Consider the following 15,013-nt stretch of genomic DNA (forward strand, 5'->3'; position numbering starts at 1 on the left):
TATCAGGAATTCACTGTAATGGCACCTCAGAGGAAGGAATAACATTAGCAGCACATACCGACTACTTCGCCTCCCATTCCTTATTCAACCTAACATGGTTTCTTTATGATCAATCCCCTGTTCTGAGCACATGTCCAGAGGAGGCATCTACATTGTCACCTAGCCATAGCTACTACTACTTGTGAGAAAGTTGCTCAAACTACCTTCCCAAATGCTGTTCAATTTCCACAGCAAAATGGTGTCTGCACACATTATTTAACAGGATCTACCTAAAGTATATTTCTTGAATAGCCTAAATGCTCATCGAATTTGACTCCATTACATTTAACCCCTCTACTAATTTCCAGATTATACACAACTTAAAAACAACTTAAATTCCCCAGTGCTAAGAACTTAATTTCTGACATAGGTTCATTTTGCATTCAAGGTTGTTTTTTTTTTTCCTCCTTGCAGAAAGGTACTAAAAGAGATACAATAAAATACTTTATCTTAGACTTTATCAGTTTAATTCTATTGACAGCAAAGTCACATGCACAGCAATGTACTTATTGCCCTTTTCTTGGTGATTAGCAGCGTTACACTGTTCAGGGTCTAACCTGCCAGTTAATGTTCTGTGATATAAGTACTGCTCCAGCCAGTTCTGAGGTAACAGTTTATTAGGTCGTACCACTACTAACAATTCACCACTCAGGAAAATTAATGCAGAGAAGAGGCAGAATTGCTTTAAAGTTGGGGTGGGTGGGCGTTTTTAAGGGTAGTTCTAAAGTTGTTCACTCTCTTCCCAAACTCAGGAAGGAAGATAATTCACTACTGACTGAATTGCTTCGCTATTTTAAGATTCACTTCTCCCTGCTCTATCCCCAGTTCCTTATGCCCCTGTATGGCACACACTGGCAGATGAGGGAGAGCTGAATTTATGTGCAGACTACCAGGACTTTACAAGATTGTAATGCTGACTTCCAGGCCATTCTAATTAGTCCCTTACTTTCTCTGAAATCACACTTCTGAAGTTAAATGCCAGTGCGTTCACTTTCTCCATCCTAATCATTCACAGACAGGTTTCAATTATACCAGCCACTAGGACTTCGCCTTTTATATGGTCATTATATTGATTTCTCACTAAATTCATTTTTATAATGAATGGTACTTAGAATTCTGTTAGATGTTTCTTGCCTCTACTGAATTTAACTATTTACAGAAGGAATTGCATTTTGTTTTAATACTCTGTTCTACTATTTTACACATAGCTGTCCCATTATTACTGTTCATTCACACATTGCCCTGGAGCTCTTACAGTATTATGTACTGGTTTGTTTTGCTCATTAAATCTTTTCTCCATTCCTTGGTGACCTGTTAAGAAAAACACTTGTCAGACTTGTCACTTTTTCCTGTACTCTTCCCACCTCTCAACAAATGAGCACTTATCTTTCCTTTCAAGGGTAAGTTTTAATTCCTGTCTTTTGGTGTCTTTTCAGAGTAGTTTATTCTGCTTATGTAATGAAAGGTTTGGTTCAAACTTATAAGAAGCTATTTATACTGGTCATACAAATAATTACATTTTGTGATAACAGTCAATGATACTATGCTATTTTATGTAGACATACACCTCAGAGGACTCATGAAATATTTTAAATTCAGACAGTAGTTATAGCTATTTACTAGAAACTTTTTTCAGCTAGGTAACCAAGCATGAACCTCTTTCAAGTACCAGTGTGCTATTTGGAACATAGCTAGAGACTGAAGTTGGATTGATGGGCTTATAATAAAGGGGGAAAAAATTTTTAAAAAGCAACTGGTAGTCAGCTGTTTGTGGCAAGGTGAGGAAACAATGCGCCTTCACATGGTAAACTAGGAGGCCATAGTCCAAAGAAAAATCCAGATTTATCTTTTCCTGTAGGTTTGTGAAGACACTGCCTTTTGGGACAGAAGATTTATCCAGCAAGTTTTAATGAAATATACAAGTCATACTCAGAAATGCAGAGATTCCTTTAATGAAGTGCTGATCTTTTCATTCACATCCTCACTGGCAATGGCAACAGATGAGTAAACTACCTCTGGTGCAAGGCAGGGGGAGGGGTGTGGGGGAGAAATGCCATCTCAGTGTTTACTACCAAGGCCTGCTGAAATGAAATTTACATTAATAGCATTAGGAAATTGGACAATTTTTTGAAACATACAGTAGGCTTGGGATGGAAACAGAGTATCAGTTGCTGCCTGCATTTTCTCTGTATAGGATGGAGCGTGGCACATGAGAAACTGAAGTCTCCTTTCAGTTTTTGTCATTGCAGCAAATACTACACTCAGTGTTAAATGTAGCATGTGTTAAAAAGTTGACTTCTGTTCATGGTTCTGGGTCTCTTCAAGTTTTGGGGTGCCTAAAATGCAATTATGAATAAACACATGCACTCATTACATATTAACAGCAGGAACCTATTTTAAGAAACATCTTACAGCTTAGGTTTTCATATTTGGTCTTAACTAGACATATGCCATTTGAGGTGGAATTTTACACAGCAAAATCTAATACATTGTGTTTACCCCATGGATTGCTGTTGGCAGTGGTTTGTATATTAATTATTATTCTTCGTTATCCTTTTACCATGCCTCATTCTGAAAATGAAACCCCCTTTGCTGTTCACCAGTCCAAGAGAATTGATTTCCACTACCAGGTGTAAGGAAGGAGGGTATGTAGCTGCACTGCACGTTAGGTCAGAAATAACAAATGGAAACACCTCACCTGTAATCTCCTCAGCCCAGGATTTGGCACTTTCTGACTTTCAGAACACAAACACTTAGTCTTCAGCTGTAAAGGTGTTGGCACAGCAGGCAGGAAAAATTAATAGTACTCTGGTCTTATTTCCCCTATACAGATTACATGTACAGACCTGGACTGTTTCAAGCTTCTCATCAAACTAAATGAACAAAAATTGTTTTCGATGTAGCTTAGTCCCACTGCATAGTGTTGATCAGTATAAAATTTGTACTGCAATACATAGTACAATATAGGTTAATGTTACTAAGGGATGTTCACAATTCTATGTTCTGGATCTTTAAAAATACTTTAACCTTACGTGGTAATACATGTATAAGTACACAATGAATGTAAGGTGTAAGTTAAATAAAATCCTTTTGATACGTAAAGTGGAAAACATTTATTAACATTCTTTCAAGCTTTCCTTATTCAAGGCCATATAAAAAAAGTCTCTGCATTTTGATTATACATGTGCTGTTACTTTCTACATAGTTACAGAAGTATTATATATAATTTACTTTTTTCATGATACACTGGTAAGTACTGAGTTCTGTTTAATAGTTATAAGCACTTGTTTTCAAATCAGGTATTTGAAAGGAACAATTTTTCTATATTCATAGTTTAGCAGATTAATGTAGCATAAAATGCTCTTTAGTAAGAGGTATATGAGTTGAGGATCAATAAAATACTTACCTAAAATTCTATGTGGAACAAAACCTTCCCTGTTTTAGTCACCCTCTCCCCAACTCCCACATCATCACTGAAAACCAGACTACATCGTAGCAAACAAAGCTAAATTAACATGTTATGGATGAATCTTACCTTGTGAACCACTTAAAACTAAACATATATATATTCTAAGTTTCCTTATCCTAGGAACTGCTCAAGAGGACTGCTTAAACTCAACTAGAGTGGCAAACTCCGAAGGATTATTTGGAATCAGTGCTTTGAGATAAACGTGGAATTTCTTCTGCTTCGTTTTGATACATCAACATATAGAATATTGATCTGTTCTACCTTTTTTTTTTTCAGTAGTGGTGACAGCTTTTAGGCAAACTCTATACAAACATGCAAATACATTTTTTGTTGGGCTTCAGGGTTAACACATACCATACACATAATAAATATTGCTATCGGTATGACCCAGCTGTAGCTACAAAAAGGATGAAAATTATTTCCAGCTAAATCCCATTTCAACAGACACTGACATTTAAAGTACTCTGTGTAATATTTCTAGTTATATAAACTATTAACATTATTCATTAGTATTGTCAAGTCCAGTTAAACTGTTTGTTTTAAGAACACGTGACTGAATACCTGAATCAAAAATAAATCTATTTGTAATGATTAAACAATAGTACTACTACATGAACCGCTATTGAAGAAACCAGATGGATTACAAATTAAAATATATTACCTACATAAATGTTTGTAAAGTATGACCTTAAGAACTCTTTTGTTCATACACTATTAATCAATAGTAGTCTCAAACAATATTTGTCACTCTATAATCCCTTTCATCATTGGGCTGTAGTTGAACTACTATACTTTCTTCATTTATTCCATTTTCTGCATCACTGCTATCAATATTGTCATTGTCATCTTCCTCATATTCTGAGGACTCTGTCATGTTCTGATGGGAGTGAGATTCTGACAAAGCCCCAAAGGACTGAGTACTAACTGAGGCTAATGGTCTAAGCAAGGGGGTATTTTCAGATACTTCATTTTCTTCTTGACTACTGTCTGTTTCAGAGTCAGAGTCTCCCTGAGAAGGGACCACTTTCTGCTTACAAACAGGACATGTTTTTTTTGTTTTTGTCAGCCATGGGTCCACACACTTGCAGTGATATGCTGTTAGAAAACAAAATACAAGTACATTATTATCTAAGGAAAAAGGACAATTAAACCTGCTAAATTGTATTTATATTGTGTAAAACAGAAGCATTTTACAATTTAACTCATACTGAGAATTTTACTTAAAAGTTTGTTGGCATGTAGACTGTATATCCTTATGTACAAAACACCTAATAGATTAGGATCTAGGACCTAATTATGGACCATTAACATTATGACGAATAATGCAGTAAATACCCATTTCCTCTATTGAATCAATCTGAGAGCAGCCCTACAATGGGCCACATTTGATAAAATCGTCAACATTGGCTTCCAAGTGCAGTCAAGGCAATGATTTGTACAGCTTCAGGCTACAGGACAGACTATAACCATTCATCCACATTGTCTATGTCACTAGTAATCAACTAAATTAAGTTTTATGGTTTAATTGTCTTGGAGAAAGTAAAAGCTTAGTTTTATGTAAAAGGGAACTCTGAAATGTACTTCCCGATTAAAAACAGACATTTAGGGGACAGTGTCAAGCCCAGATTTTTTTTTTCCACATGCATATCCAAAGAAAAATGCAGAGTGGTAATGCTAGCCTTTTTCCCTTTTAAAAAGAAAAAAAAAAGTTTGCTCTTTTCATAATTTGTGTATGTGCTCAGGAATATTAGCAAATGAAAAATTTTACAGATTTGTCAATAAACTGCGATTTCTAGGCGTGGTGTTTTAGATAGCTATTTTAATGCAAATACCAGACCTAAAATACAGCTGCTTACCATGAGAACATGGAAGGATTCTGAGCTTGTCTCCATCCTCATATTCATCCAGACAAATGGCACATACATCGTATTCATCTCCTACAGCACATAATTGAGAATATGTTTAACTTTAAAAGATTTGCAACAGACAAACACACGCATATAGGTTCTCTGTTAGTTTCATGGGCTGAAGAAACTACTGGTCTTCCCTGACCTTGCAATGGGCAGGTTCTTTGAAGCTCTATTGTTGACTTTACTGTATTTCTTTCCTTATACGGACTATAATCACTTTCCACTCAGGTTAATAAAAATATTTTCAACTGTGTGAAGTGCTATTATTGTAATATTCTCTCATTCTTATTAAAAAAGACACAGTTGTAAAGCATCCACTTTTAGACCAGTTAAAAAAAAAAAAAGTTTTCTCAGTAAGGACTATGCTGAACTTCTCAAATACAGAGGCCGTGAAACTATCTGACACCGTCTTGGCTAACTGCAACATTTTCCTGGTTCTTGCCATGGACTTGTACTCAAGGCCTACCCCATCCCAACATCTGGGTCCCATCTTTCAATTGCACAGTAGATCTGAACAGGTCCTCTGCACAACTGCTTCATCTGCATCCACCGGATTCCATCAGGTATAGTCCAGCTGCTACATTTCCCCAACAAGTTACTAGAGAAATTAACTAACGCACTGATTCTTGCTCTCATCCTGGCTTGGTGCAGGAAGACAAGCCCACACAGTAGCAAAGACCAGAACTGCCAGCCCTCCCCAGCGCTCTGAGACTCATATGGTTTCTCTGTGCATCTTGGAGCCTCTACTACTTTCCAAATTAGTTAATTAGTTTCCAAGTTATTTTCACCTCCATGACTACTTGCCTCTCAAAGAACGTAAGATTTTACATAATAAGATGTAAAGTACAACATAAGATAAAATATCTTGCTTAAACTCTGCAAGTGGAACATCTTCAGTAAGCAAAATTCTCTTTTACTTGACAAAAATACAGTATTTTCAGAAACAGAATTATCCATCCAGATACATTCCATATAGTTGTATACTTATGAACAATTTAAAATGAAAAAGAAAAAACACCAGAAAAAACTGCCAAGACTCTAGCAGACCTTAGGACTTGCTTTGTCTATTAAACCTACACTGTACTATGCAGTTAGGTAGATGGGTCAGTAACGAACAGTAATTAGATCAGTTACAATCCCATTTTCAGGAAAAAAAATCAGCTTAGGAATAACTAGTAAACTGCAGAACCGTGCATACTCTGGAGCAGATTTTTAAAAGATTTAAAGATTTTTAAATACAACTACTACCCATTATTTCTCAATCGTATGCATCAACCTCCATATAAATGTATATACATAAAAATTCAATATTCATCATACTTAAAGATGTCTTTGCTTAAAATTATATGTACTCCTACAGCCTATTATTTGTCACACATGGGGCTTCCCCCCCCGCATATACATGTATACAACTTTGGGCAGCTGACTGCCTGTAATTAAGTTCATTTCATATTTAAGCACTTAACCAAACAGCTCCACTAAGTCTCATAGACATAGCAACTCCAAAATTCTGGATACTTTATCACACATTTAGGATCCTAACCTTTGACACTGAATGTAGGAAAACTAACTTCATGAGTTTTTAATTTATTAATAATGTGTCTACATATCTCTTTTCTTTTCCAGCAGTCTATCTTCTTACAATACCAAACTTACAATACCTTCTATTCTGCAGGTGTGAATGGTTACACTGCCATTTCATTGCTGGTAAGATCTAAAATCTTTTCATTCTTGGCCTAAATTTCATTTTAGTATAAAGTTAAAGTAGTTTAGAAATAATATATTTCTGAAAATAAGTTGTATTCTACAATACATACCAACTCACAACATTTCTAACCGATATTATTTCTAAACTATTATTCTTCAGAGTATTCAGGTTTCCTAATGATGAAATTATAGGAATATTATATGGATTTCTTTTTTTTGCTAGGTTTGCTTTTGTTATAAAAACCTCACAAAGGGTATCAACTCCCATTAACTTTTATATGGCCAAAACATAGTCCTTTTGGTAAGGACGAACCACAACAATTGCCACAAAACACGTTCAGTGTAAAAAACAGATTTTGGACACAGCATGCATTGCATTCTGTGGGATTACTCAAAGGTGACAGGCTTGTTGATTAGAACTGCACAGAAGCTATTTCACAAATGACGCATACTGACCAGGTTAAAAAAGGAAAAAAAAGCTACTACTATGCAAAGACAGTCAATGAGTCAATGCCACTTTTGTTACTGGACTCTCTACACAACATAGAAATGTAAAGTGCCTTATCTAAAGCCTACTGAAATTAGTAAAAAAAAAAAAAAAAAAAAAAAGTATTGCTAGTATTGTCATAGGCCTAGTGCAGAAGCTCTGAAATAAAACATGCTTTTTGTTCTGCTTTGCATAAGCCACTAAATGCAATGAATAGCTGGATATTCAAAGACAGGTTTGCTTTAGGATGACTGACTGAGCTCCAAACAGTTCATTTTGTGTAAGATTCAGCAAGGGAAAAGAGGTAGAAGAATATGGAAAACAACAAATAAGGTGTCTTCGTGCACTCACTTAGTCATGTAATCTCGAGATAGTAATTACAGATGCACACATGCATATGATTAACTGAAAAATGCATTAACTGGCTTTCTCAAAGCCATGCATTGGTCGTCCCCCCCGCATTCTCCCACTTTGTATTTTTATTTCAATTAGATTTCACATGGAATCACTAAAAGAAAGCAAAAATAATATTAACTTTATTGGCTCGAGATAATTATTTTTTTCAAGTTAATTTTGTATCCATAGCAATTTGGTCAACCCTGCAAAGGGCAACGTGTCAATTAGTGTTTTGTTTGTTTCCTTGAAATAAGGTTGACTAACATTGCACAAAAACTGTATCCACTCAAACTGAACATCTGTTTTGCACAGAGAGCAATATTATTAATAATGTAGGTTGGCTTTATCAAGGGCAAAGACTGGTAAGTGGTTCTATCCTTGAATCCAAGCATATCCCCTAACACAGTATTCATACCTCAGCAAATCCCTGAGGACTTGTCATGTAGTAATCAATGATTTCAATTAAATAGTCTTTCCAGCATTAGTTCTTGTAACAGTTTTTATGAATGAACAATTGGATGATACGATGGTAACATTTAAAAATCAAAATGGAGAAGAAAGATTATTTCTACTTTTAAGAAGCAGACTGCAATAGAGAAGGTCTCGGTGCAGTTTTTTTTATTTCATTCAATAAATTAACTTGCTACAGCTTTATTTCTTATCTCATCATTAGATATTGCATACAATGAATTATTACAAAGAATCACAACAACAAATATTTTGGCATTCGATTTCAATCACTCTTGCCCTCATAGAAGCATTGTGATTCAATGACGGGAACACTCCTCTAGAAAAGCAGGTAAATTATACCCACAAGATATCTTTGCTTTTATAGTCTCTACCACATCAGGCAACATACATGCCATTAGTATTTATCCAATTCCAGACAAATTATAGGTATGATGCACTACAGTGACTGACTGTTGTCATCACTGTTAATGACAGAGCAGCAAAGAAGTTTTGGGGAATTTCTGTAATGATTTTTTGACATTTTAAGCAATGTTTTTGTTTTTTACCCACACTATGCATGTGATGTCCACTCTGCTTCAGTGACAAAATGTTAGAACTCTGTTTCAGTGAGAGCAGGGTCAAAACACTTTTTTGTGTATGCTTTCACTTCAAACTCTACTATTATTTCAAGCATACTCAAAATTATTTCCAAAACCCCTCCATTTAGAGATATTTGGTGTTATAACAGTGGGTTCTAATTAGACAAAGAACAATACACTTGCCTTTCTTAAATTTATGTACAGGAAGTTTCTTAAGCTGATCCTTCCTAAGCCGATTCCTTCTTGCTCTGTGTCTGTCTTGCACAAATTTTGTGATCTGGAAACAGACATTAAACAATGTGAACAGTAACTTAAAACAATAAAAGAACTATAAAAGTTTTGGTTTATGAGCCTTCATTGTAAGTTAGTGAAAAGGGAACTGTGGCTCAAGCTGAACTACCTCTTCCCTTTTCTCGAGGATGGACCACAGCACTTGAAACTGAAATGACATGCAATCTTTTTAGGAAAGGGTAGAAAAAAAAGATAATATTCTCTATATATAAAATAATAGCCATTGCTGCGATTCCCTACTGAGATCTACATACAGTAGATGGCACATTTCAGGGCAAAATACAATCCATTAAGCTTGACAGGTCTTACTTATGGCAGTTTTAGATTATTACAGCTCTTTTTGAAGATTATTCGAAAAGAATAATTATAGAAAATAATTTTTCTTCCAAAAGAATTATTACAAGAACTGTTTCCATAGTATTGCAAGTAGTCTGGGAAGCAGGGAAGGGGTCTACTTCAAGCCATGTCACTTGCTGTCTTCAACCATACTAAAGATTCTGTTTTCCATTTTCTTTACAGTCCTTAAGCCTATTTCCATTTGGTTTCTAGTCCTAACACAATGACTTTTTTTTTTTTTTTTCCAAATACAGCAAAAAAGTAGCCTTAACCTATGCATACACGCTGACAAGTCTTTTGAAAATTAGAGAGGTACTACACACTTGGCTACACTGTGGATAAGGTAAACACTGAGTGAGTATTAACATTATAAACAGCATTAATCTCTCTCACTTTAGGAATCCCTGAAAGGTATTGTTGCACTTTCACAAAAGATTTAAAAGACAGTTAAGTATAAATGTATTCTTGGGAGGGAGAGGGGGAGAACAAGTAACTTATTTATCCTTCTGCATCATACCTGTCCTTCATTTTTAAGCGTATTTGGAACTAATCTGTTCACTCAGGTTCTTTTTACCTCAGCTACATGATGAATTACACATATGGACTGCAGTCTTTCTGGTATAATTCACTTACTAACAACCAGATAGTCTTGCATTGATTTCTTAGTTAAAAACAAAACTTCCTGAAAAGAAACAGGGCAGAAACCACAAATGAACACGGACAAGATCCTATCTGAAATCTCCCTGAGATCACGTTCACTGTCTGCATTAAGTAAATGAATTGAGTAAGATTATTTTTGAGATTCCATAACAGGTTTCAACCACAGCATTTTTCACATGGGAACACCTAATGCGTGCTTTCATTTATTAAGTCTACTTTGAAAAGTATTTCAACATTTCAATATACTTGCATAGTGTTTGACCTTTCAGCATACAGGATATTATTTCACATTGCACGTAGGATTAGTACATATAGGTAAATAATCTACTACACTCTGGAAAATGCATTCAAATACCTCTTCCCCTTTTTTCTCACAGTTTATTATAAGCTGTGTAGATGGATTTTGGTATTTCAAACTTATATAATCTGTTTTCAAAAACTTCCAAATATCTGTCCCAACTACAAAGTACAGGCAGCCCTGACTTGCAGACATACAGGATAATTTTCTCCTGGTTCCTGTCTGTTTTTCCTTTACAATACGATTCTAAGACATGGAAAAGACCGTTCATTTTCAGCACTGACTACCTATTGATACTAGCAGAAGAGAAATTCAGGTCTCTTAGAGTCTTTGATTTTAACTGGAAAATATTTCACAAATTTTGTATTTAGAAAAATAGATTTTTAATCATACTTTACAGACATTTCCCTCCCCCCCCCTTTTTTTTTCTAAATTTCCTCACAGTGGACAAGCAAGAAAATTAGAAACAGGTTTAAGAGCCTCTGACTTTCCTCACCAAATGTTTATTTCCTTCTCTCATAGCCAATCCTACCTAGCACTGGTTTCTTTCTTTTAGATTGCACATACAGAAATTCTAAATACATATATAGAGAAGAACTATCAGTAAAGTACAACTTTCAAAATCACATTAAATGAAAAATTGTTTTAATTCAGAGTAGTAGCATGCAGATGGAAAAAAGCTCTTAAAAGGCAAATTTAAAATAATCTGTATTTATGGCTCACTTACTCCTTATTTGCCCTAAAGACAAACACTTCAGAAATTTGTTTATCTCACTCCTGTAACACTTTTACTGCCACTTCTGATGCAGACAACTGCTGTTTTCACAGTAAGGGAAAAGCATTTGCAATTCTAAAGAGAGGTGACCTTTCAGATGGATCAGCCTTGTGTTTGTTACATAGCTTTTGTTCCTTGGTAATGTGATTGGTGCAAAGCAGTATAAAATTTAGTCCATTTCCTGACTAGAAGATGACAGCTCTGAAGTGCATGAGGTAATTTTTTGCAACTGATTTATCATCACCTAAAAACAAAAGCAGCTGAACCGGTTAAAAAAAAAAAACTGAAATAAAATATGAAGAAATACCTTGAGAGTAAAACACATCTCTTTTATTCCTGAATTTCCACAACGGTGCACATGATAAAAGTCAAGCTGCCACTCCTCATGACTACAGTTATCATGTCCGCACTCCTTCACTTTTTTCTTTAAATGTAATCTAAATCTCTCTTGAAACAAGAAGCCCCATAAGTATTCTTACTGACTCTCTTCATTTTGTAATTAGTATTATTTTGGAAAACGACGGATCAGTGCTTCACAGTAGTTTGATAGGATGCAATATGGTGACTTTGATACTCTTCTTCATTCCATTCCTTTGATAACCAATATCTTGTTTGAATTTATAACTCAGGTGCACTGTAAGCAGACAGCTAGTGCAGCTAAAGTCAGAATTCTAATGGTATCAAAACAACAGATGTTCACAGAACATTATCCCTGGTGACTGCCCTTCCTTTGTAACTACCATCTCTCCAACCCTCAATCTGTTGACCTTCAGAATACAAAGATAGGGCTATACTTTCTCCTAACTAACTGGGACAATGAGGAATGATCAAGGTTATCACCAGAAGATCAGACAAACTATTGGTAGATTTTACATTTTCTCTAGTAGATCACTTCTCTATGCTGGTTCCACAAAGCTGCTGTAATTCTGATTGTGCCTAATGTGCCCAGAATTTTTAATTAAATACATAACTGACAGCAGAAACAACACTAGCACAGAAAGAAACATTTCAAGAAGTTTTATGCAGCAGTTGACACATTACTTCATTTTTATCAAAAGGTAAATTCATAATTAAGTCATAGATCAGCAGAAATTCCAAAAAGTGGGGTGCAAAATATTCTGAAATAATGCACAGCTATGTTCTTTTACCTTTTATAGGAGATGTCCCCAACTCTATACGTAACGTATATGCTGTAAGATATGTGCAGTGTACTGTAATAGGTTGTGAGCTTACTGTCTGACTACTATACCTGTGGTAAAAAACAGTGTGAGACTTGCATTGTAGAACAGTGGGATCAACATTAAGAAATGCAAGGTTGGTGGAGTGGGACACATTCTCAGTGTACAAGACCACAGGTTGTTCTTTACAGAGTGAAAAGGGAAGAACTCATATAGTGGTAGAGTACCAGGAAGGACAGTTCTCTGGAAGTAGTTCTATGCTGGGTAGAACATCCTAAAGGCTCCTGACATCCCTTTGCCACAAGTCTGCATCTCTATTTATTGTACTGAGAAAAATAAAGGATTACAGGTAAGCATAGTATTGGTATATACAGTACACAAAGCTTTTGTTGCTCCTTTATTGTAACCCTTTATTTAACTTCAGTAGGTGACCATTCTGTGATGATTTGTTTGTGAGAAAAGATGTTTTTAAAAGAAGGAACTTACCATAAATATGACAATGAGAATAAGGCAGATCCCTACTATTATTAGAAAAGGGATTAAGTAGTATTCCAAAGGAAGACTGAACTCTGGGATCAACACAACATGGCCACTGTAGAAAGAAAGAGAGAACAGTTTCTAAAACAGGTTAGAATTTAATGAACAGTGAATTAAAGAATAAATGCAAAGAAAGACAAAAATAAAAGTTTATCACAAAACACACTAAAGGAATGTCCACCTGTGTACAACAAAGAATTCAGCTGATATTTACATAGTATAAACTCAAAATGATAAAATAATTTTTCTTAGAACTTTTTTTTGAGTTAAAACTACTTACTGACTTCAATCATAGATAAAACTAAAGCAACCAGCAAAATAACCTTATAGCTGTGTGGACAGCAGAATGAGAAAATATAACCCAATTATCAACAGATACTGTGATCATTCTTACTTCATAGAATCATCATTGAATGATAGAATGGTTTGGGTTGGAAGGGACCTTAAAGATCATCTAATTCCAAACCCCCTGCCACAGGCAGGGACATCTTCCACTAGACCAGGTTGCCCAAGCCCTATCCAACCTGGCCTTAAAGACTGCCAGGGATGTGGCACCCAAAACTTCTCTGGGCAACCTGTTCCAGTTGCCTCACCACCCTCATAGCAATAGTAAATGTTCAAAAGAAATTCTTTACATTTTGGATTACACTGCAGGTTTAGTCTCAACTCATGAGGCATTGTAAAGTACAACCCCTTTTCCTCTGGAGAGTCAATAAATTACAGTACAGCAGTACAGCAACCAAAAGTCTTCTCAGAGAATTCGATGTGGATGCTGGCAACCAGATATCTGAATACTAGTATTTATTGATACATAAGGAAGTAAACTCCCATTATTATTCTGTTGGCACAAGCAGTCAGAAACACCTGAGAATGTACAATGGATACAAATGTTAGCAATTCTATTACTACTACTCATATAGAGTCAAAATAGTTTCTTATCAAGCAGTTTCACCAGCAAGGTATCTACTTATAACACAGCCTAGTTGTTATGATTAATTTACTGGAAGGACAGAGACCTGAAAAAGCAAGATCATTAGACTAATATAAAATATACCTTTTCCATTCTATTCAAGGTATATTATTTTTAAGAAAAACATTGTGAGAACAAGATGTTAAAGTTTTAAACCCAAAAGCAGAAAAGAGCAGCGCAAACAGTCATGCGGCCCTATGGACTAGTCTCAAATGCAACCTGCAAATTCACCTAGCATAGAAAACTACTAATTAAGGATGATGAAAAAAAGCTTCAGTAACCTTACACTATGAATACCTATGTACGCAGAAAGATGACCAACTTCTATTCGCTTTCTACATTTCTGAGCAAGGAATGCAGTGGAGAGCACCAGGGAAATCGACAATCCCTTTTTTTGTGTCTCTTGCAGAGCAGAACTGCACTTTAAGTCAGAGAAAAGTTAAACACTGAAAATGTTTGAACTGACAGCCATTCAAATTCCAGCTATCCACCAATGAAATTCTCCATTTCAGTGCTTATATGGATACATTAGAATGCTACAGAAAGAATAGATTAAGACATACAATTCTGTCTTGACTTATCAATAGTTTCAGGACTGCATTGTCTCCAACATGCCTTCAAGATATTTATTTAATTCAAAGATCGGCATTTAACTTGCTCAAACTAACTTGCTTAGGAAACTAACGTATTGTATTCTTACAATTGATTGAGCTCTTAGGTCTGAAATACGTATACTCACAAAAACTTCTGTAATTTTTTGAGCGTTGGCTAAACTAATATATTTAATGTTACATGAAAATAAAAGGAGAAACATTTGATAAATATATGGTAACCCTCTTGCAGGAAAGCAATTTCATTCATGTAAAGAAAGTTTTCTGCCCATTGCTCTCAGATAATTTTCTTCTAAGAAT

The 15,013-nt window shown here is 35.3% G+C and overlaps 1 protein-coding gene across 3 annotated transcripts in view; it reads right to left on the minus strand.

The window, feature by feature from the left end:
- Positions 1–3,127: 3,127 nt before the first annotated feature.
- Positions 3,128–15,013, minus strand: part of RNF13 (ring finger protein 13) — a 32,702-nt gene continuing 20,816 nt past the window's right edge. For all 3 annotated transcript variants that reach the window (XM_035566430.2, XM_035566429.2, XM_035566428.2), the window contains exons 7-10: positions 13,082–13,187; positions 9,241–9,334; positions 5,365–5,445; positions 3,128–4,603 (exon numbers count right to left, since the gene is read on the minus strand). In XM_035566430.2, coding sequence (XP_035422323.1) covers positions 4,239–4,603; positions 5,365–5,445; positions 9,241–9,334; positions 13,082–13,187 — 646 coding nt within the window. In that variant the 3' untranslated portion in view covers positions 3,128–4,238. The remainder of the gene's footprint in view (positions 4,604–5,364; positions 5,446–9,240; positions 9,335–13,081; positions 13,188–15,013) is intronic.

This window comes from Cygnus atratus, chromosome 9, assembly GCF_013377495.2.
Source record: "Cygnus atratus isolate AKBS03 ecotype Queensland, Australia chromosome 9, CAtr_DNAZoo_HiC_assembly, whole genome shotgun sequence".
Lineage (NCBI taxonomy): Eukaryota > Metazoa > Chordata > Aves > Anseriformes > Anatidae > Cygnus > Cygnus atratus.